Source organism: Pyrgilauda ruficollis, unplaced genomic scaffold (genome assembly GCF_017590135.1).
Source record: "Pyrgilauda ruficollis isolate IOZ18807 unplaced genomic scaffold, ASM1759013v1 scaffold55, whole genome shotgun sequence".
NCBI classification, from domain to species: Eukaryota; Metazoa; Chordata; class Aves; order Passeriformes; family Passeridae; genus Pyrgilauda; species Pyrgilauda ruficollis.
Window position 1 is genome coordinate 8,701,585 of NW_024527155.1, and position 27,527 is coordinate 8,729,111.

The following is a 27,527-nucleotide window of genomic DNA, read 5'->3' on the forward strand; positions in this document are numbered from 1 at the left end:
GAACATCCCTGCACAGGCAAGGGCTGCTGATGTTAGAGGCAGATTTGAATACTCAGCCCTGGTCCTTTACATACGCTGCAAATGGGAAAAAGCTCAAATGTTAATCAATCAGCTGCCCAGGGTTATTTGGTGCAGTCCCACTTGGCAGTTTGGGTTCAGGTGGCCTTAGGAGAAGATCCCTTCCTAACTATCCTGAACTGGAATCAGAATGTGCAAGGGAAAGACAGGAGCCAATTAGACTGGAGCCTTGAGGACCAGAAACAGGCAAAAATTCCAGATGCTATTTTGCCTTGCTTCGCAATGTAGGAAATCTACAGAGCAACATCTTTCTTTGCCTCTCACTTGTGAACAGATCAGATAGTGTTTGAAAGCACCCCTTACCCTCTGGCACTCAGAATAAAGCCCATTTTAGACAGTCAGTGGTTGGACAGATTCTTCCAATTAGCATAAAACCTTGCCTGCATACTTACTGTTATCATACACAGAAGCACAAGTGTGAGGTAAACCACAGATATCACTGAGGGAATTCTAGTACATAAAATAATGCATGCCTTGTGTATAAAAAGATTAGTGTTTTAACCAAGAACTCCCTTGCAGCATCAATAAAAGATTTTGATGTCATTGCAGTATTACATTCTTGTGAAAGAAATATTACTATTCTTTTGTAAAAGATGTGCTGAGGGAAACAGTTTGAGCATTTCATGTCTTTGAAACAAAAACATTTATTCTTACCTGCAACTGGAGACAGGAATGATATGAACACCTGAAGAAAAGAAACTTTTACTTGTAACTATTTTATGTATTAAATGATTCATTTTTAAAAAGCCAAATGACCAAACAAAAACCATGACTTAGTGATGCTGAAACGGGAGCATGGATTGTATTCAAGTGTAACACTGTGAATAGTCAATTTAATTGTCAATGGCAGAATGATTTCTGCTTGTAATTCAAGTAAAAATATTCCTAAAGAATGACAATGAACAGGAACATACTTCACAGTAACACTGGCATTCAGTGTTTTCAACACCAAGAAGCATTCTCTTATTTCTAAATGGCCCTGAAGAAGTTAGGCAATAGTCACAACCAAGTATGTAAAAAATGACTTAAATTTGAACTACATAAATTGACAGGATAAGTGGGATTTAGTCTAAGTAAGAAATAATCATCTGAAACTGACTACAAATTCAGCTGTACCACAAATCATTGTTCCAAAATGAACAACTGAGTGCTGTGGCACTTCATCACAGGTGTGGTGCCACCTGAGCTCACAGGAAACCAATCTTTCACCTACCTTGCCAATCCACCAACTCATGAATGGAAATTAAATCTGAGCCAGCAGCCAGGAGGGCCAACCCTGTCCTGGGGGCATCAGGGACAGTGATGCTGAAACGGGAAGTTACATATATTTTCATAACATAACAAAGCATATAACTGCTGTGGCCTGTTCAGCATTACCAGATATCGTTACATATTTTTAATATAATTTGTTTTTTCTGTTCAGTTCTGGTTCAGATGCATTCACAACCATAATAGCATCACACTTAATACCTACATTTGTGTTTTCAAAAATAAACCAACTAAACAGAAAATGGAACAAAGACAGAAACCAACTACAGCTGGGTTTTCTAGTTTCAAACTGGAATTTGTTCGAACTTGACAATTTGCTCTCCACCTGTGTGTGCTGCGCTTCCTCCTTACATAGAGAGCAGTTTAGGAAGGTAAGCAAGCAGCATAGAAACAAGCAATCAGTTTTATTTCAATACAATTTTTCTAACCTGATCAGAATTTCGCTCTAATACCTTCAAGAAAAAGGGCAAAGGAAGGAGACATTCATATATAGTGTGATGATAAACTGTAAAAAAAGCAAGCTGGTCACAAAGATTTTTCTAAATTTAATTTATAGCTTCTGGTACAGAGATGAACAAACTTTCATTATCTTCAACTTATCTTTCTTTCAAGAAAGCAACTGTTCCACCTGATCACATCTTTATTACCTGTATGACTGTTCCTCCTGGAGGGAGAATGCTTGAAGTTGAACACTGAAATTCCTATGTGGCATCACTACAGAAAAAAGAAAGTGGACACAATTTGATGGCAGACAAGGCTGAATCCACATGTTCAGCTTCTTCTGGGAGATTTAATTCCTTGTAGTTTTAATTGTTCATTAACACATTCCCTATTAACTAGAAGACATGTTTAAATCACTGCTAAAATAAACTGAACAGTTCACTGCTGCTGTTCCTAACTGGATTTAGCAGCAATGGTTTCACAAGTCCTGAATTTCAAGCGACTACGGCAAGGGAGCTGGGAAGAAGATACAAAAGATATTAAACATTGTTCTAAGTAGTGGTAATTGTGAAATTTTATTTTGTTTTTTGAAGTCACAGAAGAAAGTAGAAAATAGAGACAAAGCGTTGGACGTAAATAACCAACAACAGATGTAAAGTAACTAAACAAGATTAAAAAAAAAATCCACCACCTTAAATTAATATATTTTACATGAGAAAACAATTGGTACAAAGGCTGAATTAGAACCATGATTTTCAAGGTCAGGCACACACTTCCCTAGTCGCTCAAAAGCCTCAAGCCTTAAAAGAATATTCAGCTGGGAACAGTACTAATCCTGAACAATGGTACCCTGTAAATGGACTCCATGCTTGCCTAACTTCTGCCATGAAATAGCTGAAATAATAAATTTGAAAAATGCTCACTCAAAGCATATTCCACCAATTCCACATTGCCATTTCGTAAACAGAAAAAATTATCATCATCCAACCTGGCTTTTAGCCACCTCCTCAACCCTAAATTTGATCTCCTAAACAATTAATTGAGAATCAATGATTCAAAGTTTTAGTATCAAATTAGCAGTTTTACTGGAACATGAACATTTAACTTTACAATAAAATACACTGTACTAGAAGGTTCATTCAAATCTAGGTAATTTCAGTTACATTCCTATGGCTTTGAGCAAAAAAACCCAAGCAGTTTTACTCTATGTACACAATATTGAACATCAAGATTTAAATTATTTATTAATAACCTACATTCACTGTGGATTTCTAAGATTTACATCCAAAAAGCATATTTTATTTACATGCTGCTGACATTTTAAAGAAAAAGAAATAAAATATTATCTGCTCAGGAACTATATCTATTCCAAAATTTAAAAAGATACATTTAACACCACAAAATATTTTAAACATTTACAATAAAAAACAGCTTTCTGTGCCAATCATACTTACTCTCCAAGAATGCAAAATTGCACTAACAACAATTAGACTAGAAACACTTAAGACCTGAGAGTCAAATCTAAACCTTTTTTTTTTTGTTTAAAGAAAATCCTAAAAGCTAATATGTTAATTTAAACACAGACTGGTCAGTGGTCAATTAAAAAAAAAAAAAAAAAAAAAAGCCAACACTAAAAACACCCCCCAAAACCCCCAGTGCATTATTTTTGCAGCTCCAAAAATAGATCACTATAAAATTGTTGCAGTAGCTTGATAAGTGCCAGGCCTGCCAGATGCAGTAAGGCTTATTTCAAAGTGTCCTTTCCCACACACTGTACCCTAATCAAATAATGAGTGTCTTGGATCATCTCCTGTGAGGATTCCCACATTTATGTTAGCATGCAGTCACTTAAGTATGCATCTTGGATTTTTGAGGGTTCCCACCCCAAGGACACACACACAGGTGTTTGAATAGCTAGATCAGAGTAAAAATAAGCATGAAGAGGCATAGAAAATTAGAAATACTGGCCAGAAAACATTCAAAGTCTAATGAGAAGTTTTATATCCACCCCAAGGGTCTTTTAAACTCAGCAGAGCTCAGGAGCATCATTCACTGTATTAGTAACCATCATGTACCATATATAAAATAATATTTATAATAACAAAAATGGTTGTGCTAACAAGTTCACTTTACTGCACTGCAGGATGTAAAAAAAAGTACCACAGCTATAAAGCCTGGGGAAGAGAAGCATCATGCAGAAGTTGCTCCATTTGGTAGCAGCCATTTTATTTCTGCACTCAGAAACACCATGCTCCTTCCTGAGTAAAAAAACTTCCCCTCCCTCCCTCTATCCTTCAGAAACTGCTTGACCAAGAGCATCTCCCAGGAGAGGTTTGAGAAGGCCACGATTTTCCCACTCTGGAGCTATTTCCCATGGCTTTAGCAGCTTGCCCTTCTCCTGCAGGTGGCTGGCAATGCAGCAGTGGTCCTTCCAGGCAGACTGCAATCCATCAGCCCACACGGGCAGCCTGGCTTTGCAGGCTTCCCAACAGCTTGGGAACTCAATTAACGTTTCCCAGGACCCAGAAACCCAAGTGACCACCAATTCCACCCACCAAAACAAACACATGAATATCTGTTAATCCCAAACAAAGTCAGTCCTGCCCTTCCTAAGGACCGACCTTTGCTATTTCAGACAGGAGCATTTCATTAGAATTTTAAACCTGACTGCACCACTTGGCAACATATTCACCTCTGCTTATGCCACTTCATCCTAATGTGTAATCTGAAAACCAGATCTGCCTTACTACAACCTTCCCTCTTTCACCACTGAAACAACTCCCAGCATGTGCCTTTTGCCTGGGCTAAGGATCTTGTTTTTCTAAGGCACTTGCATGAACAAGCACACAGGTCCATTTATTTATACAGAAATAAAATCAATGTCATGAACAGGCTTGCAGGCAGTAAGAAAAATGTGATACCTGCTAATGAGGGGACACATTGTACTATCCAATGGCTGGGTTTCCTTTTTTTTTTTTTGCTTTCAAAAATCATAACATTTCTACAACTTAGTGTGTTAAGGTGGGTTACAGCAAAGATTTTTTGGTATGTTTGACAGAGTTTACCTCTAAAAAGAAACCAAGGAAGGCAGATGGCCACAAGTTTTGTCACACGTTTGCATAAAGCAGCAGATACACTGAAGAACATTTTGCTATTAATACACAGCAAATCTAGCTTTTTCTAGTATTTAAGTCTGTGTGTTTTATCCCTTTGATTCTGGAAACAAGTAAACGAATTTAAAGTTAAAAAAAAAAAAACGAAACAGAGAAAGTGTATACAAATTAAGAGAAAACTGCAGAAGTTAGAATATACATGACTTCATGCAATGATACTATGCTTCCTCCCTAGAAACACAGAAGATTTTAGAAGTCATCCTTTGTTGAAATAAGCTCTTCCATACTACTGACAAAAAAAAAACCCCAAAACAAACCACAACAAAAAAGACACATTTAATATACTGCTAAGGTTTTAATAGGTGATCAAGAAGGTGCTGACTCAGTTTCTTCTCCAGCTACTCTTCAACAAACCTTGCTCTTGTTCACTGTGCAGCAGAGTTCTCATCCCACCAAGAGGAGATTGCTGGGCATCAAGAAAGCAGATCACTTGGTGCAGTTTTTGCTGAGGTTAAATAAAGCCATGATGTCAACCATTGCTTTCTCGATGTTCTTTCCAAAGCGATGAGAATCCTTTAAAAACAAACAAACAAAAACCAAAACCAAATTCTTGTACTGTCCATCAACAGATATTTTTCAGGCAAAAGAAGAAACTTTTAAATATTTTGTAGTTTTCGAGCTTCTGGAATTCAGGCATCTATTTTACCATACAATGGGGATTTTAATAACAGAACTTTTAATGCTATACAGATTAATCCAGGTTTATGCAGTACTGACCAATGAGTTCTTCATTATGCATTTACTTTCCTACAGTCAGAAATGAGATCATATCCTCTTGAAATCAGATGCAGGCATAGCTTTCTGCTACTTTTACAACTGCTGGTTTTGATATTGCTTTTCCCACAAGATTTTGCAACAGCTCATTTTCAGAAAACAAAGGAGTGTTCAGTGAGTGGATGACTAATGACCAAGAAGTACTGAAAGAGCAGAAAAATTATTTTTATTTGAGTTCCTATCAGAAATGCTGAATCATTTGCCATTGAAAAAAGAACTGGAAATGAAACTTTCTAAGTGTAAACAAAACAGGAAGTTGTTCTGTTTATTCTAAGCATCAGATGAACGGTATAAGAAAGAAATTAAGATTACAAACGTAAATTATTAGGTACATTACAGGATCTACAATGACCCTATTAATATCAAGGCCACACACACAAAATGGCTGCCTTTTCTGTATGGACCTTTGACTTGATTGATAAGTAAAAAGAACAGAGTGAAATTTAAAGTACAAACTAACATGCATCTGAAGAACAATTTCAACTATGAAAAAAACAAAGTTGTATGTCCTAATCTTTAATGATTAACCAGAAGCACCATGATCTCCTGGACAAGTTAAGGTCAAAAGAGGAAAAGTAGGTCAGCTATGGAACCATGAATGAACTCAGCATACTTAGTAAGGCCATAAAAATATAAAGGGGAAGGATGAATTGAACTCAAAGCAGTCCTCCACAACAGCAGCATATTCAACGTATGACATCTACTATCCTCTAATAATGGGTGTTATTTTAATAAATTTTTTGATTAGTTATGTTTCTTAAGCACAGATTACAATTTATGGGTCAGCTTTGCTCAGTATTATTTAAACCAGGAAGGCTTAAATAGACAGCATACATTTTACTCTGTCTTTTCTGTCTTTACAGCTGCAGCCTGAGACCAACCAAAACTGTAACAAGAAAAACCAAGATATGCCCATCTTTCTGTTCAGGGGACACATGATCATTACACATGAGTTGCAGGGAACTATACATGTGCAAAGATGATCCTGGACCACGTGTTTTCTTTATGCTTGAAAGTGTAAGTGAAATAGAATATGGTATCCTTGATTCATGAAACTATTAAATTGATACAGCTGGAGACAAAAAACTCCAACAAAGCAGCATATACTGAGAAAGAAAAAATACATTATTTATATTTTAGACAATGAGTAGAACAGTTCTATAAGCACACAGCAGAACAGATTTATTAAACCATAAGAAAGGACTGACTCTTACCGTCTCAGAACAAGATATTTTGCTGGAGACATGGAAATGGATGCAATTTTCACCCAAGATCATGTAAGAAACACCATAACCATCATCAGCCACCTAGGGGAGAAAGAAAAAGTTCAGAAGGTATTTGTTTCTTCTTTCTCCTTCATTCTCAATCAAGTTATGTACAATTAAGAAATTGTTACAGTTTTTAAAATCAGTTGCAATTTCCTCGAGTCAAATTTCAACTTCTATATTTAATGCATAATTTCTGAAGATTGGCTCCACTTAAGGAATAGTTCTAGTCTCATCTGAAGTGCCTGGAATAACCACTTTCTGAATATTTGTCTGCAATATTTCCCAGCTTTAACAGTTTGAAATGAAATGCCTATTCAGGTACTTTTTGGAAATAGAAAGGCAATAGGAAGTCCTGGTGCTAAGCACCTATACAGCTTCAGTGTTTAAGCAGCAAGGAATAAATTAGTTCAGTTGTACACCTAAACCATCAGCCTCCTGGGGTGATCCTGCAGATGTAAACAAACAGTGTAAAAGCCTTGCATCACCAAAAGCCTTGCCAAATGCAAGTTTTCTTCTGACTCTACAGCAAACACCTGATTCTGAACACCTGTATCACGAGCAGAAGTCTGGTCCAATTTCAACATTAGCAGCATTAACTGTGCCAAGTTTCAGACTGATGTTATATTCAAACTGTGCCTGGTAAACACAGATTATCCTGATGTCACCCCTCTTCATGTCCTTCCTAACTCAAAGGATCACAACCTTCCATGTCCTTGCTGTGACTGCTGCTTAGCAGTTTGACAGTCTTCTCACTCTTCTCACTGTGAGTGCTACAGAGATAAACTCTACTGAATGCTTAAAAAACCCTTTAAAACCAACAAAAACCACATGCATGGAAAGCTGAGGTACTGAATCTCTGGGCTAATTCAGCAAACCAAAGCACAGTTTTTGTAAAGAAAAACAAAAGGAAAACAGTGTTAGAAATTCCTGCAGTCAAGACCCTTTTCTACTGCCTTTTGAGCATTCAGAATAGTGATCTCATAATGGCTTGAGGAAGTCAGTATCCCAAAAATGAGCCATAGCTAGGCCTCCTTGATACTGCAAGTCAAATCCATTCCAACTTCAAAACTACTGAAAGCTGAATCAGAAACACGAGTAAATAAATATCAACAATTTAACACACCCCACCTCCCATGCCCCATCTTCCAGCTTGACAACCAGCCAAAATACACTGGACTTGTCACCCAGATTTCTGTGGGGCAAAGAGCAATCCTGTGATACCTCTCATTGTTCCTTCAATAGAAATGCTTCTTGAAAACAGATTAATCTATTATAATAGCCCCATAAAGGCTGCTTAAGAGGTCTTGTTGACACCAATATTCTCATCAACGGTCAAGCTCAAATACCAATAAAAAATCACAGCAAATAAGCAGCTTGTCAAACCTCTAACACTGGTTTCTTGAAAGTCTACAGAAGCCACAGAACACGGCTGTATTCTTGACTTGGCCATTATTCACTCTTAGGTGAAGCAGTACAATGTGAGCAGCTTAACCTGGAGGAATGTATGAACCTACTCATTCATCAAGCAGGAAATATAAGAACAAGTGAAGTACAAGTACTTTTACAGATCCCAACCTCAAAATCTAGTTTAAGTAATAAGGCATTTGTCACTGTAATAACAGCCTGATGTACAGAAGATCTAGGCACATGCAATGTGCTAAAAACCCAAACTTCATCAGAACTCTTTGCCATGGAGCCCTGTACCACATCTCATAACTGTGCAATTCCTTAAGAATAATCCCTTCTTGTAGTGGGACACCAGCAAAAGGTGATGCAGATTTTTCTGAGCACAGCCACATTATAGGAAAGTATTAAATACATACATTTAAAAGCATGATCTGCCCCTTTGATATGCAACAGTGAGGGATTACAGATCTGAATTTTTTTGACTGGTGTCTTGAATGTAAAACCCTTATTTAGTGGGTACTTGTATTCAGGAAACATACCGGTCCAAACCCTCCACCAGAGGACAACATCTCTGGGTTCTTCTTCAGATCAATGTGCTGCTGGGGTGTCTGGCTCGTTGATAGCCTCCAAGGTTCTGACAAAACCTTTATTAGATATGAAAGAGATGCAAACAAATAGAAAACACTGTTTAAGAACATGCAACTTTGTCAAAAAGTAGTCAGGATAGCAAGTGCAATACTGCTTTATAAAGCAATATTAAGGACAACTCCCATTTCAATGGAATGAAAAGCTAAAAGCTTAATGAAACAGTTAAACTTGTCCTGATGTGGAAACCATTATCATATGAGGAAGTGATGTCAATTCCTCAAAGAGAATAAAATAGAATTTCAATAGAAATGCTACTTCAAACAAGATTATCTGGTCTACAGCCTTGTAACTTACACACAAAAGGTCTGGTTTTAACAAGACCATTTTTAGTCATATTCAAATCCCAGGAAGATCCTACATCAAGATAGAAGCTTGTAAAATCTCTAACAACACATCTTGATAGTTTGTGGAAACTGTAGGAAGTTGTTTTATTCTTGACTTAGCCACATTTAGGAGAGCCAGCACACAAATGTGAGTAGCTTAATTTTGAGGCAAGGTGGAACACATTTTTTATTAACCAGAAAAACTGAACAAGTGCAGTGTAATTACTTTTATAAAATCCAACCTTAAAATCTAGTTTAAATTACTAATTTGTCAGAGTAATAGACAGCAACATTAATGCCATATACAGCTCCTTTAACTCTTAGTAAATTAAAAGGATTTGAATTTGCCAGTTTCACAAGAAAATTCTCAGAGAAAACACACAGCCTCTGCTGTACTCCTTTGAAAACACACAAAGAAAAAAATCTTTTCAATACTGACTATATATTTCCTGCAATTCTAAGTAACATGTATTATGCTAAAAAGCTCACTGAAAGCATTCTTCTAGGTCTATCAACAAATGCATACATAAAGGAAAATAAAGGAAAATGAAACTAACGCAACAATTTATCAGCAGATGTTAAACAGCACTAGCAGCAATTTTTCCTTAGGAAAACCAGAGCTGTACAAGTATCTTGAGCAGACACCACAAGACACTAACTCACCAAAGGACTAATTATGAAGAGTTACCAACAAAAGTCACCTACCTCCTTGAGGAAAGGAGAATCCACGGCGAGGTACTTGGACACGACGTAAAGGCAGAAGAGGTGGCGGTCGATGCCGGCCCCGGTCATGGCGAGGCGATACAAGTGCTGATGCTTGTCAGCTGCCTGCCGGAAGAACTTCAGCGTATTTTCTCTCTAGCAAAGGAAAAAAGATTAAGAAAACTCAGTTTAGTGAGCTGCATTAAGGGTGAAGGCGCAGAAACTAAGTACAGCAATGACTCTCAAGCTTGAGCACTTAAAGGTCAAGTACAAGACAACTGATCTCAAATAATATCCCCTGGCTTTTCAACCTCATGTGTTTAATTTCAGGTATTAGCAAGTGTCTGCTGCTACCTGCTGCTAAACTGCATAATGAAAACGAATCTGTATTTTAAGTGTTATCTAACCCTACAATCAAACATGATTACAACTCAAGTTTACTACGTTATTTATAGCTTCTATAGATACTGGTATTAAAGAGTTACAGAGAGCACATCTCAACGTGATTTAAAAAAACAAACTGCCAGGGATATTTTAGAAGGCAAACTGCCAACACTGAAGGTACAGAGGTCCATAAATGCTGGTCATCACAATCAACATATAAGAGCAACCACTTCCTTCCTGTTAATTATTCTTGCTCCCCTGTCAGAAAGGAAAGCTTAACTGGTATGAGATTAGTTGTTCTACAAATCTATGTCTGAGTTTTACAAGACAAAATTTTCACACATAATCACAGTTTCCTGGAGTTCAGAAGCAGGTAAATAAGGGTATATTTGGTTAAGTCCTGCTATTCTTTTTTTGGTATGCCCCAGAAGTTCTGTTTTATTGACAGAAAACATGGACAATTACCTTAAGGAGCTCTTCCTTCTGAAAAAAAAACACATTACTCTAAATGCTTAAAAACTATTTGGTGACTTACATGGTTATCTAGTGGTAACTCATGTGCCTTATGAATTATCACAGAATCCTAAGTTGGCTGGGTTGGAAGGGACCTTTAAGATCATTTCATTCCAACATCCCTGCCATGGGCAGGGACATCTTCCATGAGACCAGGTTGCTCAGGGTTCCATCCAGCCTGGCCTTGAACACTGTCAGGAATGGGGCAACCACAGTTTCTCTGGACAACCTGTCCCAGTGCCTCACCACCCTCACAGTGAAGAATTTATTCCTAAAACCCAATCCAAACCCACTCTCTCAATTGTATAAGGCACCAACACCATGAGCTTACACTCTCAGTGGGGTCTTCCATGGCTTGGACGAAACGACAGGACTCAACCGTGCACGAACGAACCGTTTCGGTCCTGCCTTCTCGGAACAGCCGCGTCATGGACGCTTCATACGTTAAGGAAAACTTTCCCATGTCCTTGAAAAAGGGACAAATAAGAACTTCAAGGTTTAGATAGACTTGGGCCCTCTTTCCTAATCAACAGCCCAAGCTAAGCACACAGGCTATGAATCACTCCACAGATTAAACTCAACATTTAAGTTTGCAGTAGCCCACTATTAGCCCGCTTACCCAAAGATAATGAAGGCAAAAATAAGATTAGCAGCAGGATTTGATAAACACTAACAGAACAACCAGACTAGCAAGGATGACTCTCTGCATTTCATATTCAACCTTCTTCAGTTTATAAGAGAAGCTGAATGTTGCTACACTGGTCTTTTCTGACAGCACATTACAGGAAAGGAGAACTAACAGAAGAAATACGGATAGGCATTTCTGTTAATCCTCTTAGGGAATGTCCATGACTACTGCATCCTGTGTGACTCTAATCTAAAAGGTAAATTTAACATTGTTTAGACTATAAACACAGCTACTAGAAGTTTCATATCTTCCTTCTAGTCTAAAATGCCTAGGGGTAGACCAATTAAGCAGAAGAAAAAAAATCAGAAATGTATCAATATGTGAACCACTGCAGAATTGGTTTCCAGCTAGTAATCTGCTTAGGGTTTGTATCCTTTTGCACTGAATGTCTTTAACAACCTTGTACAAACAGAGCAAGATTACCCTACCCAGGGACATGTTTTAGCCACAGACACATCACGCCCAGCCTCAGGAGGTTCTGTGGGGCAGAAACAATCTGTTCTTACCCGGTAGTGAGCGAGCTGCAGGGCAAGCTGCACAAAGGCATCAGGGCTGGTTTTCACTTTCTTTATTAGTCCTTTCCCAAAAGTATCAAAACAAAAGGAACAGAAGTCCACATCATCTGCTAGAGCTACAGCAGTGCTCAGAGACTTCTCAATCACTTCTTGGCACTTAAACAAACAAACAAACAAATACCTGTGTGTATACAAACATGCATTCATGGTATTTGAGAGAACTATTGAAAAAGTACAAGTATTTTTAACTGTTAAACAGGAAATGCTTGCCTTTATGCATGCTAGGAACATCATCACCTAAATAATTTCCCTTTAGAGAAAGAAGCAATCTTTGCTAGAAAGTTAAAATTAAAAAAGCTAATAAAAATGTTTTAAGCCAGTACACCTCCAAAAATAACTCTTATAAAACCCACCAGCATTAAAACTGTTCAGATCAGAAGAACAGAAAAGAATGGCCTACAGTTACAGAATGGCCTTAGTAGTGCGGCTTCCAAGCTCCCATACATGCTTAATTAAATAAATCACCAACCATTAGCTTTTTATTAAAAATTAAAATCCAAATAGGTGGTGGCAGTTCTTCTAGAAACTCGGACCAAAAAAACAACTTAGAAAAATCAAATCTTATTAGGTGAATTATAAGCACAAAAAAATGAAAGCTATTCTAAAGGAACTATTAGACAAGAGTATTTGTTGTGACAACAGTAATGAAGCCTCAGCCAGTAAACAGTTATTTTAATACAGTCACTATTTAAAAGAGATGGCCACTTATTTTTGACATATTGCCAACCAAGAAACCTTCTAGTAAAATGTTGGCATTTCCCAGTCAGAATTTTTAAAGATTGCTATCAAAACCCCCTGATTTTCTAAGCAAACTCAGTAATGGCTACAACCTGAAGTACACAACCTACAGCACTCAAAGGAATTTAGAACTGATTTATAGGGTTATCAATAATTACATACATTATTTGACCACTGGGGATAAGAGACGTTTCTCTCTCATACCACTAAATCTTCTGAACTTACTTCTTCTGGAATTTCCCACTGCAGCTTGGTAGGAATGGGAATGTTCGGATTGGGATCTCCTCTGCAATGTCCATCTACTGAATAGCCCAGTTCAAGATACTCAGTCGCCATCACATTCTGCAAAGAATGACACTTCTTCAGAATTGCAACACTTTACTTACTGCCATTGTGAAAGCAATATAACCTATTTTCACTACACAGCAAAATAAAATACACAATCCATTTCCAAATACAGAAAACAACTGCAAGTGAAGCCCCCAGTTTTACAAAAAGAACACCGGATGTGCACCAAACACTTATTCAATTACAGGGGTGCATTTTGTTAGATGCTACTGATTTAATAAAAAACTCTTCAATTCAAAACACACCTCAAACTAAGTAGGAGCAAAAAAACTGAACTCAGACTTCACCATCTTTGTTCGATTTAGATTCTTGAGAATTTCTTCAAGTTTGTTATTTGTCAAAACTTATTCATCAAGGAATAATTTATTTCAGAGTAAGTGCAAATCCCTGCAAGAACTCATTTATTTTTAATATTTGTATCTCTTTCAACATTGCAGTTTATTTCACATGTGCACTAGAGCTCCTGGGTGGGAGAGAAGACTGTTTCCGAGATGAAAAACACAACCATAAAAGGCCTTGTCTTATAAGAGATCAAGCATCCTCAATGTTAAAAAAAAAAATTTAAGAAACAACAAACCCACATACAAAACAAAGAACTACCAAAAGATTTGAATCTGCTCAATATGGAAAGAAAAAGCTTGATGATTTATTTCTAATCTCTTATTTTAATTTCATTTTCTCTTCATTTTCTCATTTCACTTACTGGTCAGAACATGACAAATATGAAATAAAGCTTAATCCATTCAATTCTAAAAACAGACAATCTGTAAAGAGCTAACAATAGACAACTTCCTAGAAAATTCAGTCTTGTTTCAGTAATCTTAATTCTTGGCAGAAAAATGTATCAACTAATATTAAGTACAGATATATAAATTAAGCATATAAAATCACTCATTGAAAGCAAAAAAAGTATCCCTCTTTCACTGAGATAGTCTACACTGCACTGTCACGTCACTCTCAAATCCATTTGGCCTTCTTTCTTCCCTGGGTGGAGAATGCAATGAGGCTTTTTTTTTTTTTTATTCTTATACAGATGGAAACATTTCTATAACAAAACTCAGAAATTACTTGGGGGCCAGTTAGATGCAAGACCCATATGAACAAATATATACAAAATAAAAATTAAATAACATTTCTGAAATAGTTTTAATTTATCTGAGTCACGTAACTGTTTGTAGGTTTAAGGTTCAAAATGAAAAAAGGAAAAAAAATCAATTAGGATTTCAAGAACTAAACTAAGCATATGATGAATGCAAAGCAAAGTGAATTTATTGCATTCATTGCAAATAAATACAAGAGATAATGTCAACAGCATATCAGTCTGCATCTTAGCAAACAATACTTGGACAAAAAGTTAAACTGTGTATAATTTTTTAAATTTTAAAAGCAAGCATGGGAGTTTTATAGCACAAGAAAACTTAAGAGCTTTAGGAGAATGTACATACAAAAAATACAATGCCATACCAAAGAGGCAATGATCTGTGGACTTAAAACATTAAAGAAAAGGTAGCTGGGGAGCTGTATCACTTTTCTGTGAAGACATCTAAGCTCACTGAAATGCTGTCCTTCAAAAAATAGCAGCAAGGGTTTGGGCTCTTTTTCAAATTCTACAGCTGCTGTAGACATAGGCCCCAGGTCACTCATCAGCAACATGAATGCAAAGGAGTGAAAGTTGCTGCTGGCCTTCAGGGCTGCTTCAAGCCCCTGTCACATTATCTTCTGCACCAGCTCTTTGTGCCAAACACCTACCTCCCACAGGTGTCCAACAATAGGAGCATCTGCCCAGGAGTGCTCTGCATTCAGACCCATTCTGCCATTTTTGAATATTACAAGAGTGAATGTCTTATCAAACCACCTACAAAAGAAATCAAGATTTCTTTATGGTTTTGTACATTTCAAAAGTGCTTTTGTATTGTAACTTCCTCTCTCTCTAAAATTCACATTCAAATGCACTAGAACTTATCCTTTTTTTTTTTTTTAATAAGAACATTTAAATAAATAGACAGAAATCTGAACCTTGGAATTTCAAAAAGGCTAACTACAAGGCCCTGCACCTGGGTCAAGACAATGCCCAGTTCAACAGACATGGATGAATGGATTTGGCAGCTCTGCAGAGAAGGACTTGGGGATGAAAAGTTCATCATGAGCTGGCAAGGAGCACTTGCAGCCCAGAAAGCCAATCATGTCCTGAGCTGCTTAAGAAGCAGCATGGCTAGAAAGGTGAGGGAGGGGATTCTGCCTCTTGATCTGTGGTGAGATCCCACCTAGAGAGCTGTGTCCAGCTCGGGTTCTCAGCACAAGAAGGACATGGAACTGTTAGCTGGGTCAGAGGAGAGCCATGAAAATGGCAAGAGTGCTGGAATACTTCTCCCATGAAGAAAGGGTGAGAGCTGGGCTTGTTCAGTCTGGAAAAGGCTCTGGGAACACCTACTTGCAGCCCTTCAATATCTAAAGAGAGCTTATAAGAAAAACTGAGAAAGACTTTTTATCATGGCTCATAGTGACAGGACATGGGGCAACAGATATAAATTGAAAGAGGGTACATTTAGATGTGTTATAATGGAGAAGTATTTTTTACAGTGGGCTGGTGAGACACTGGAACAGATTGTCCAGAGAAGTTGTGGATGCCTTGTCATTGCCAATGCTCAAGGTCAGGCTGTACTGGGCTTTGAGCAATCTGATGTATTGAGAATTGTCCCTTTCTGTTGCAGAGGGTGTTGGAACTAGATGAAGGCCCCTACTAACCCAAACCCTCCTGTGATTCTATGGAATTTATCAACTTAAAAGTCATCAATAATCCATATGTATTAGGCAAATTCCAAAAAAAAGGAAGGCATTTTCCACAGCATCAGTACTGCACCTGTCATAACATTTGCCGTGTATCAATGACTTTGCATATGCATCCAGGGACCTCACTGGGTCCTCCTTCTTGTACCCCTGCTCCATGTCATCCAATGTCACAAAAAATGCTGCTTTCTCAACAGCATCTAAGGACTGCTTGTTCTTTCCACGGCTAAAATAAGCCTGACGAGCCTTAGCCCATGGTACTCTGTAGAAAAAAAAAAAAAAATTGGTTTGTAGCCAGATTACATAAATTTGTCAATGTTTGATTACCTTTAAAATCACTATGAGACATTCCCCCTACTTCTGTGGAATTTGACACAACTACTTTCTTTGCATTTAAACTATGAGAGCTGTGAAAAGCTCTGACAATACTAGTACAGTGGAATCCTAGGAACCAACTCAACACATCATCACACACATGCAAAACTTCATCCTCAGAAATTCAACATTTCTGCACATGCAATACTACAGCATTGATCATCTTCACTTAAAACTAAATCAAAGAAAGTGTCTATTATAAGGAAGAAGACAACAATAAAAATAATAATCTGCATATAGGATTGCCAGTGCAAAATTTTTTTAACTCCACACAATTACAAGTGACTTAAGCACTATTACACATCAAAATTACACAAAATCAGTGACCAAAGTATAAAAAACTGACTGCAGACTATTAAAAAATTCTAAAGCCGATATTCAATGATTATGTTATGCAATGATTTCTAAATACTAAACTTATTTAAAAAGTAATAACCACCATACCTATCTCCTGCAGTAAGAGCTGCAAGTTTTTCTTCACCCGGCTGAGGTTCTGAATCATCCTCAAGAATTCTCTGTATTTGCTGTTCAATTTCTCGGGGTCTCAACAATCTGCCATCATGGTACAGCCACACTTTGAAGTAACGGCCCTTGTGATACACAACAATGTGTTTGCTGTCTTTCACATGCTGGAGGGTATCTAGAATTGCAATCACTTACGTCAACACAAAGCTGAAGTCTGAAAACACTAATGCACTAAATAACATCAGATGCCTATTGCATGCACTACAAGTTATTTCAGCACCCCATGGTATTTCATCACAAACATGCCCACGTGGAACAGTCAAATACCCAGATCTGACAATCATTTCCACATATAGCACCACCAGTTTCCACATTGGAGGCCACTATTAAGCAACTAAATCTATACTTCTGTGTCTGAAAAACGAGCACTAGCTGCGTAGCCTGGTGAAGCAGTCAGAAAAGAACCTGCCAGATGAATATCAGGAAAGGTATTTTTAAATCATTTGCACTCAGGTCCTGGACAATTCATGCAACGTCTTAAGAAACTCAGAATTTATACCATCAGCTTTTGTTTACACTTGTCCTGGCAGATGCAGAGTGAACATTCCATATATGGCCAAAATGTGTAATGTTATGTCAAGCACAAAACTAGACCACATTTTTCCCCTCATTTTACTATCTGTTTGGCTTAACTGGGATAAGCCTAAATTTAGTCAAGAAGGCATTGTATCAAACCACAGGTGAAGTCGTTCACTTCATAGCATGTTTTGTCAAAAATCATGACTATTTAACAACTGTTCAAGTGACAGGATAAAATGTTCAACATGATTTTATCACCAATTAATATCAAGACTATTTTTTCTCTTTTTTTTTTCTTTAGGAACTGTAATATACATAAAGTAATTGAAATCAGGAGACAAGGAGTCAAGCTGCTCATGAGAACGTGCGAAAAATGTTTTTGGAACTCACTTAGACATATACAAATGACACAAAACACAACTGTTTTTCCTTTAGAGTTAACATATACAAATGACACAATTGTTTTTCCTTTACAAAAACAGAAACAAAGCAAAATGGAAAAAGTATGATAGGAAACGTGAAAAGCCTAGGAGAAAAAGACAGTGATTATTATATTGACTGTAGTTTAATTTGAAAGACTTTAAACAGGAGAAACTGTGGAGAACCACTAAGATATACAGGATGTATTTTAATCAGGTGCTAGTTAGAATGAGCCAGTTCTACACGTCTGTGCAAAACTCATTTTAGAGTTGAAAGAAAACCAATGCTAAATGTAAACTGTTTATACCTTTTATTTTATTTATACCTTTTATAACATGGAAAGGGCAAGGGTTGCACTCTTAGCACTTGAAGTATTGCAGTATTCTAAATAATAGTAGCTCATAGACTAAAGTTGTCCAAGAGAGATTTAAAAACCCGCTCGTCTACTTAAGCTAGTGGTTATGACACAGAGTAATGACACCAGGGATGTCCTTTCCTTCAGTTTGCAGATAAAGCTGTCTGAGGCATAGCTTGAAAAAAAAATCCACAACAATCTAGCAAAGGCCAGCAGCAGAACTGAGAGCAAAGTCCTTATCTGACACGTGCACCTACTGCTTTATCCACTACCCAATGCCACTTCTCCCCCTTATCCAACTTCTTACAGCAAATGTCAGCCTCCAGCAGGGAAGAGTGGGCAGATCCCCGCATCTGTTTAGAAACTCTTTGTTTTGAATTCTGTAGCTGAGTGGGAGTAACAAGTCTGAAGGCAGTTTGAAACATCAGAGTGAGTTACAGGCCCCACAGAAAGTAAAAAAACCCATCCTGTTTTCAAGTGGCAGCCCGTACGTGCATTCCCAGCGGAGGTGACTAAACAATAACTCCTGCTTGTATTTCACTGTGATGCTGCCACGAGGATGCACTGTTGGGTAAACAGGTGAAATCAGTTCTAAGAGGCTTTTCAGCATATGACACGATCAGAGAAGCCTAGATACAGCTTAAGCTTTTGTAGAAAAACACACCAGCACAAGTCTCCACTAAAATCGGCTGCGAAGCTCTCAAAGAGAAAGGAAATGAATATTTCCAATGTTTTCTTCCACCTGCTGATTACAAATGGTAAGTCCTTCTAGATATAATCTGACTCCACTTACAGTGACAAAACTTAGGAAAAAAAATAAAAGGCAACAAAAAAATGCCACTTTTAATACCTCAAAAATCATCTTGATCTTGGAAAAATAAAAGTAAAGATTATTTATAATTTCAAAAACAGGACAGACAATATTATCTTGAAGTTGGTTTTTTAATTTAAGTAAAGGAGAAAAATCACTAAAAAAAGCTTCAAAATCTCCCCAAAATGAAAATCGTCTAGGAACTCTACAGCAATCCATTACAACCTCAGTCTGGAACACAGTATTGATATACACTTGTGCCAGTCAGATCTTTATCTGGAAAACCAGATTTTTAGTGAAGAGACACCAAGCCCTGAATTCCATCAAGGTGCTTTTTCTCCTTGGCTGGCCTTGCCTACCTGATTCCTCTCCTGGGATACGGGAAGTATTAAACATTCTTTCCCACTGAGCTGAGCAGAGTGGAACAGTGGATCCCATCAAAAGAATCTGTGAAGCAAACATACATTAAAATGTCATTTTGCATATACAATTAGAAAATTAAAAAGTAAAGAAAAAACCCCAAGATCTGGTTAAACAAAGGCTTCAGAAGAGTAAGATTTGTAACACATTAATGCAGTGTTGAGTTTTTTCCTCCCTGTTCATGGTTTTTCCTTAAACTACACGTGGAATATTCCACGGAAATTCCAGAGCCATTATTTTTTCCCCTTCTACCAAAAACTCACCCTCCATGAGGGAAGACTGAAGCTAGCTAGCACCTGAAATCCAAAGAGTTCTCCATGGGTGGTCTGGATGCAAAACTTAACACATGCAGCATGCATTACCCCTTAATTCACTCTTTTAAGCTATTTATGGCTGTGTAGGTACAAAAGTTCACACTTCTCAGATTTGTAGTTCAATACAATTAATTACATCCCTTCAATGGTCTTGAAAAAAACTACTTAATTGTTTCCACAGCTGTTGTTTACTACAATACACAGCCATTGGATAGTACAGGAACTCAAATGGGATATGCCTACCTGTGCTACCTAGAAATTAGCGCAACACAGGACATTACCATCATCTTAAGCTCCCACTGGCCCACTCTTGGTGGCCTCCAGACCTTTATTCCAACCATCCTGTATTGTATCCATACAATTCTGTATTTTTGACAGTTGCTAGTTTCTGCCCATGTGCAATTCAAGTGATAGCCAAGATGATTTGGACCACAAAAATTTGTAACAATAAGACATTCCTCTCCTCTCCCATTCTGAAAACTGGTCAGCTTCTCACAGATTGTGCTGCAAGAAGATCAAAAGCCATTTAAACTGATATACATACTGGCTTGATTTCTTGTCTGTCCAGTTTTTTCCGATAGAGCAGGATGGCATGGATAACATTACCAGCTCTAGCTGCCTGCAGGGTTGTGGGATATAAAGAAAGGAAGTCCTGTAAAGTAGATAAGAATCATAAGTTAATGATTACCAGACTACATTAGAAAAAAAACCAAACCTGATAGTACTTCTCATCCACGTACTTAAATGTTTATTCTGGATAATGCAGAAAAGGCTTTAAAATTTATGAAGTGCACAAGTGCAGTGAGCTGAGGAAACTTTTCTTCAGCAGTCACAATCTCCTTAAACATTATTAATCACATGAGTAGAAAAGACAGTGCTACATAAAACTTGATCCAAGACCATCATATTTCTTTTTTCCTTTTTATTTTCAGTCTTTTACAATTTTACTTCTTGTATGTACATTTGCTAGTATGACCACACGCCTCCTTCAGCTGTGTTACCCATTAAGTTTTACATGGAGCTTTTGGAAGATTTTTTTAAATATTATGGGGAGATCATGACTCTTTACAGTCAGGACAAAACTGTTTAAGTCATTACTGCATGAGTTTGCCGAAGTGGCAGCTGTGCTAGGGCTGTTAAGATAGGTGTATGTGTCACATACTTATGTGTACATGTACTTATATGTCACATACTTCAGGTATGTGACGCACCTGAAGGCACCTGAAGACACTGGCTGCAGGTTATACCAGAAGAAAGGAAAACAAAGGTTACATCCTCAGTGGCAATAGATTTCTAAGCAGAAAGACTCCATGAAGTAAGATGCCTGCCAGAAATGTTACAGTTTCTATGCAACATAAGGTGTTTATAGGATTTACCTACCATTGCAAAATAGTTGCTATTAACCATGATTGGTCCACGTCCTCTAAGGTAGATATATTCTTCCCACCAATCACTAACCTGCAGCAGGAAGGAAAAAGAGAAGCAGTAAAAATCTCATCATTTCCACAGTTTATGTCCTCTACGTTGATGGCTCCACCAGACAACATTCCATCCAGAAGTGGGAAGGAAACTGCTAGCACTTAAAAAGACAATAATCCCCACCCTGCTAATTTCTATCAGACTTCAGGGAAAACAGGGAAAAACGGGCGAGAAAACTAAATAAAATTCAGCTATATCTCTCTGATAAGGTTTCAAAGAAGTCATGATCTCCCCATAATATTTAAAATGTATCAATCTCCTGAATGCTTTACAGCCTTTGCCAGGACAGGTTAGGCTACCTGGGTACAAGTATGTTAGATAATATATCAGGAAGGAATTAACATTACAGTCCTCACTATGATGTTGAGGGTTGGATTTTTTTATTTGTAAGAAAAAAAAGAAAAGACAGCTCACCAACTCAATTAGATACAGTTCTTTATTTTTCTTATATTTGCCTCAGCTGCTCTATATTAAAAAAACTGTTCTAAATCATTCTTCTAAACTACCTGGGTAGCCAGGCCCATTATTGAGTTATCAAGCTCAACAAGCAAATAAACAAACCCTAAAAGCAATCCTAACAGTAAAATTCTCCAGAATAACAAAATGCAAAATAAGGATTAATTTTTTCAAGTTTCATTCACCTTTGCTCACACAGTTGATAAACCATACTGATAAACAGTTGGTAAACCATACTGTTTACCAAATCACACAAATTATTTACATGCAAAGTCACATGTACTTTAATAAAATATTACGCAGTTTCAATTTCCTTCTTTTACATTTAAGAAAGAATGCAGTTTAAGCCAAAAAGAGCACCAGGGAACAAATAATGTAATTTGAACAACTGAGCCTCCTATTTATCTACTTACATAATTAGTGGCCCACCAGGATTTTAGCTTCAAATACCACTGAAGTCTTGGTCCCAAATTAAAAGCAAAATCTTTGGCAAGACCCTCCATTCTTTTGAACTTTTCATCATCCATAAGTGGTCGAACTGACTCCAGATACTAGGACACAAAAAAAGAATTAGCATCAGCACAGGAACTAATATGTAGCTTCTCACCATTCCTACATAAAGCATGTTAACAGCAAATAAACATTATCCAGTCTCAATCCATAAGGCTGCAAATACCATGTTTTTAAAATAAGAGTATATGCTCTTCTAAACGTCTGCTGCAAACTTCAAAAAATAAAATATTTTTTCAGACGTTTGTGAGCAAAACACAAGTGGAAGAGGTAACTTTTCTAAATATTTTCCACTCCAAAGGGTAAGGCATACTGTTTCTTCAGTAGCAGAGAGATTTTTTTTTTTTCTCCTCTAAAAATCAAACCTTCAGTTTCTGTGACATACTGCCATATTTACCCACTTTGTTACAAGGTTTTGTGTTACAACACACACATTTAACAACACTGTACAACGGGGGAGGATAACAAAAGTGTGCTTCAAGCACCCTGGAAATCACACCTTGTGGCACAGCCTTACAACAGGCATGATGCCATCCAATGTGAATCACACTGGCTTCAAACTGCCACCAGTGTCACTGGTTTGTCACAGCCTTTATTTTAATTTCCATGCAAAAGTTTGAATCTGTTACACCATATTAACACACACAATGCAGTTTTTCATGAGGCATGGCAAAAACACCCCAAAAGGCATGGTATGGATCCTGTGTTACTGAAGAAAATGAACTGGTGAATGTACATACCCTATTGACTGTGTCTTTAACAGCTGGAACTGGTAATCGTGGTAAAGATGTCTGGAAACTGTATAACATGGGTTTACGCCCTGAGAAAAGTTTTACAAGGGTCTGGAGAAAAGCAAAAACAAAATACACACACCAAATTATTAGGCTCAATGGAAGAAAAATGACAGAGTAAAATGTGTAATGTAACTCATTGTCCTTTTCACTGGTGAATTGTACTGTACTAGATTTAGGAAGCTACCCCATTTATCACGGTTTCACATGTGAGAAAAGGCCTTGACAGAAACTAACTCCCTAAAGGTTACACAACATGGCAGTGGAAGAGCAAGACAGGCATGGTCATTCCTGACTTCCCAGTTATCATCCTCTCTCAGACAATATTGCTGTTTATGTAGGGCACACCTTGATTTCAATATAAATACAGTTACTTAGCACTTCTTTTCTTCATACATTCCCCTCTGGAAAGATTAAAAAACTCACGTCTACCCGCTGACCTTTTACTATATTACATAGTAGATACAAGAAACATATCTAAATTGTGCTTCAAAACACAATCATTATCAAGCCTGTGACTCAGCTACGGTTTCTAGATAACTACAGTAATCTTTCAAAATAATAATTATGCTTTTGTATCATGGTTTAATGTTTTCCAAAGTTACAGCTCAACATCAATAATAGGATCGATGTTACAGGGAGTTAATTCAAGCATGAATCAATCTCAGGTAGTCTACTGCATGATTTGAACACACCAAATTGTGCAAGCATGCCAGTGTTACACTCAGTGCTTGTGTTACCAAAAAACCCCCCAGCAACAAAACAAAAACGCCAGAGAGAACTTAGCTTCAGATGTTGCAGAATCTCCTGTGAACACAGGAGTGAAAACAGAAGCAGCTTTTCTGTCCACCGCTACTTTTCAGTTGCAGCACACACTAAGCCGAAGTTCTAGGCCATGCAACCTCTAGGCTACTCATGAAAGGATTTCGACACTGTCACCCTATTTCAGCACGAAAGTCAAGTGAAGTGACTTGACTTTCCAACAACCCAGTGGAACTTTTACTGTCAAAGTGTAATCTTGGTCCAACACACAGGGTAGCATATATAAGCCACCAGACAAGATAGAATAAAAGAGAGGACGTCATTTCACAACTAAATTATGAAAACTTCTTCTAACAAAACTGTTAGAATATAGAGCTTTTCCTCCTTCTCAGCTTCCTGGGTCAGCACAGCTAGTGGAGACAGTTTCAGGCAGCACAAAAGAACTAACAATTGCGGAGTATTACCAGCAACAAAGACCTCCCTGCAAATGGATCTGTATCACAGCCATCAGATGTACATGGGACGCACCACACTGGGCTGCCAATGAAATCCAGCTGTGCTTCAGGACAAAATAATTTTGGAAACAGGTGGGAAAGAGAAAGCTCAGCCTTTCATATGGAAATCTAATTTCATACTTGGAGACAATTTTATTCCAAAATTCTTAAGCCAGAAAAGGCTAAAATTATTTTAAGAGAGTACCCGCTCAACTGACAAAAACCAGCAAACACATTTCACAGTACTTATCTCTAAAGAAAACTTATAATAGAGAATTTATAATAGTTTGAGACCAATAAAGTGCTCTGACAGACACACACATTGCATTACATCACTGACTTCATATGCAGACACAGCAAATAATGTCATTCTAACATATGTTGCATCTCTTCACATAAAATTAACACTTTTTCATTTATTTTTTTAAAATGGCAATGAATATTTGGATTTTCCCCTAACACTGATACAGGAAATTTGATTTTACAAGGTGAAATATGCTGATTAGAAGTGCCACTAGACTTCCAAACAGTCTGAAAAATCACTTTGTACTGTGACTGAAATTAGAGTTCAGGTTTTTGATCTGCATGATCATTTGAAGAGAAAACAGTATTATAAAAATCTAGAAAGGGTAGTTGGAGCTGTTTCACTAGTTTTGCTGGGTCTAGTTAAATAGACCTTCATAGATGAGACACTGTTGGGCATACACCTGCAGTGTTCTGTACTTTTAAAACACATACAATACACAGCAAAATACATATGCAACATATATGGTAGAAAAAATTGATAAATACAATATGCACCAAAGCATGGTAAGTAGCATTACAGTTCATACTGATTTAAGGTTGATAAGGCAATATTAAGAGCTTTGAAGAATCTATCTGGTAGGACATGCTGAAAACCAAGGCAGCTACAGCTCCAAGCAATTGACAGAAAGCCTTACCATTCAGAGCCTCTGCACTGTACCAGTTTGGGTCATGAGGCTGCTACTGCTTCCAGGAGAAACCATCAATTAGAAATTTCACTTGTACCAGACAAACATTAAACTCTATTTTAGTGTACACCATTCTGGATACCTAACCTTGAATCGCTCCCATAGTAAATCATGACCTGTGCTTAGTTTGACACACATCTGTTAATTTTTTGAGGCTGCAGAGACTAATTTATCGCAGTACAGAAACTGAGCTATTTCTACCACAATACAGGCAAAAGTGAGATGAAAGAACCGAGTCCAAACAGCAAAACCTCACTTCATCTCTTGCAGCACCAACACCTACGTTTCCTCACTTTATACCTATCATATCCTTTAAGAATCCTTTTCCAAAGCACCACAACAATCCACAGGAGACATACCACTCTCACCTTATCCTTACCTGAAAACTGCATAACACGCTACCTACACCTTACGCTCCTTTCCCAACTCATTCTGGAGGCATGCCAATAAATCGGTTCAAAGAACACTCAGCAATATTTTCTTCAAGCAGAAGAATAACTTTATAATGGATGACTATTTATAATTTTATAATGGATGACTCTATCAAAGGAATCCTAACAAGAATTACAACAAAGAATTAGGGGAGCACTTTCTGTGAGGACAAGATTCTTTGGTGCTGCAGACAAAGACCTTTAACTGTACTTGCACACAGAGAAAAAGCAGGTATTGAGTCACACAGGCCCAAGGTGTTGGACAATTTAGAATTTACTCTTGAAGTGTTTACTCTTCCTTCTAGAAGGCCACGATGATTAGTTTCATTACAGCATTAGAAGGGTGGCAGTAGAAATAGCTACCTAACAGCCTCCTGTCCCATGACACAAAAAACACAAGAAAGAAATAAAATTACAAAATTTTTTTTTAAGGCTTTTAATACTGATCAGTTAGAAGTTAAGATGAAATGAAGTCAACATATCCTTACCATCCAAAACTTGGTGCCAGCACTAAGCTTGCCATGTTCAGCGAACATCCAACCATGGTAGGAGAGCAGCATTTTCAGGGAGTAGCGCATTGTGACGATAAGGGCAACCCAAAGCCCTGTGCCAAAAAGTACTCCACTCACAATGTTCTGTGTTTGGTTTGACATATAGCCACTATTTAAAACAAAAACCAGCATATGCCAGTTAGTGTCCATTTAAGTTCCAAAGAGAAGCTGGTATAAGAAAAAAAAATCTAATAGTACGGACAGGCCTTACACAAGATTTATGCCTGCTCACCCTGCTTTCATAAATTCCTTTCCAAAGAGCTTTTCCAGCATCAAAGGCCACAAAAGTTCCCAAATGTGCCTCCCAAATACCCAGAATTTTGCAGCAATACTTGTACAACCTCCCTATTTCATATCCTCATAATACAGCTGTTTATTTGGCTTATGGTGTCACAAATGTACTGTTCCAAAACGGATACATTTTAACAGAAATAGCTTTAAGAGCAGCTGCAAATAAAACTGATTTCCCTTTAGAGAAACATTAACATTTCAGTCTACTTACGTTGTATCAAGTGTTCGGTTGATCTTGGCTATTATCCCTAAGGAAGGATCAATTTTAGCATACATGGTTGACATCACACCCACAACTACAATAAGCCAGCTAGATGGGCTAGCAGGGTAAACACCGGTGATAATTCCATTCTGCAAAGAAAAGCCTTCACATAATTTTTTCATACCAAAGTGACTGACTTCATATAACCATGGAATGAAACAAAAATCAACACATTTAAGTCATTTAGTTATAAACAAGTAGTTAAGATTATCCAACGTTTTCTTACATGAGATTATCTCAGCAGTAAGGAATGTTGATTGTTTGATTACTACAGAAAATTGTAACAATAATATCAACAATGAAAGGAACTTTTTACATTCTCTTGTAGACACCACTGATCCTGCTGCAAGTCTTACTAAAAATACTGAAACTAAGTAACAACTCTAAAACAAATGACACTGCGATAATTTCAACTTTCACCGAGTTAGACCCTTCCACATGAATACATGGCAAAAATATCCTACTGAACAAGACAATGAGAACCAGAATTAACTTTTTTATACAATTTAAACAGTTCTTCTCATGGCTTTAAAAGAAAATTTTAACAAGATTTCTGTTAATATGTTTATAGTTTTAAAAGAGATGTTGAAGATAACCTCTAGTTTATGTAGATTGCTACTAATGAAACAGATATTTACAATTATAATCCCATG

The 27,527-nt window shown here is 37.3% G+C and overlaps 1 protein-coding gene across 8 annotated transcripts in view; it reads right to left on the bottom strand.

Moving 5' to 3' along the window:
* Positions 1–2,344: 2,344 nt before the first annotated feature.
* The window catches only part of CPT1A (carnitine palmitoyltransferase 1A), a 38,482-nt gene continuing 13,299 nt past the window's right edge, over positions 2,345–27,527 (bottom strand). For 6 of the 8 annotated variants that reach the window (XM_041481135.1, XM_041481139.1, XM_041481138.1 and 3 more), the window contains 17 exons: positions 26,824–26,963; positions 26,259–26,430; positions 23,041–23,142; positions 22,204–22,341; positions 21,236–21,313; positions 20,400–20,507; positions 19,481–19,568; positions 16,936–17,131; positions 16,190–16,378; positions 15,079–15,184; positions 13,207–13,323; positions 12,175–12,339; positions 11,312–11,446; positions 10,087–10,239; positions 8,950–9,054; positions 6,950–7,042; positions 2,345–5,474 (listed from right to left, as the gene is read on the bottom strand). In XM_041481135.1, the coding sequence (XP_041337069.1) occupies positions 5,388–5,474; positions 6,950–7,042; positions 8,950–9,054; positions 10,087–10,239; positions 11,312–11,446; positions 12,175–12,339; positions 13,207–13,323; positions 15,079–15,184; positions 16,190–16,378; positions 16,936–17,131; positions 19,481–19,568; positions 20,400–20,507; positions 21,236–21,313; positions 22,204–22,341; positions 23,041–23,142; positions 26,259–26,430; positions 26,824–26,963 (2,172 nt within the window). In that variant the 3' untranslated portion in view covers positions 2,345–5,387. Of the gene's footprint in view, positions 5,475–6,949; positions 7,043–8,949; positions 9,055–10,086; positions 10,240–11,311; positions 11,447–12,174; positions 12,340–13,206; positions 13,324–15,078; positions 15,185–16,189; positions 16,379–16,935; positions 17,132–19,480; positions 19,569–20,399; positions 20,508–21,235; positions 21,314–22,203; positions 22,342–23,040; positions 23,143–25,288; positions 25,338–26,258; positions 26,431–26,823; positions 26,964–27,527 lie in introns of those variants that run through there. The other 2 variants (XM_041481142.1, XM_041481143.1) reach the window with 2 other exon arrangements.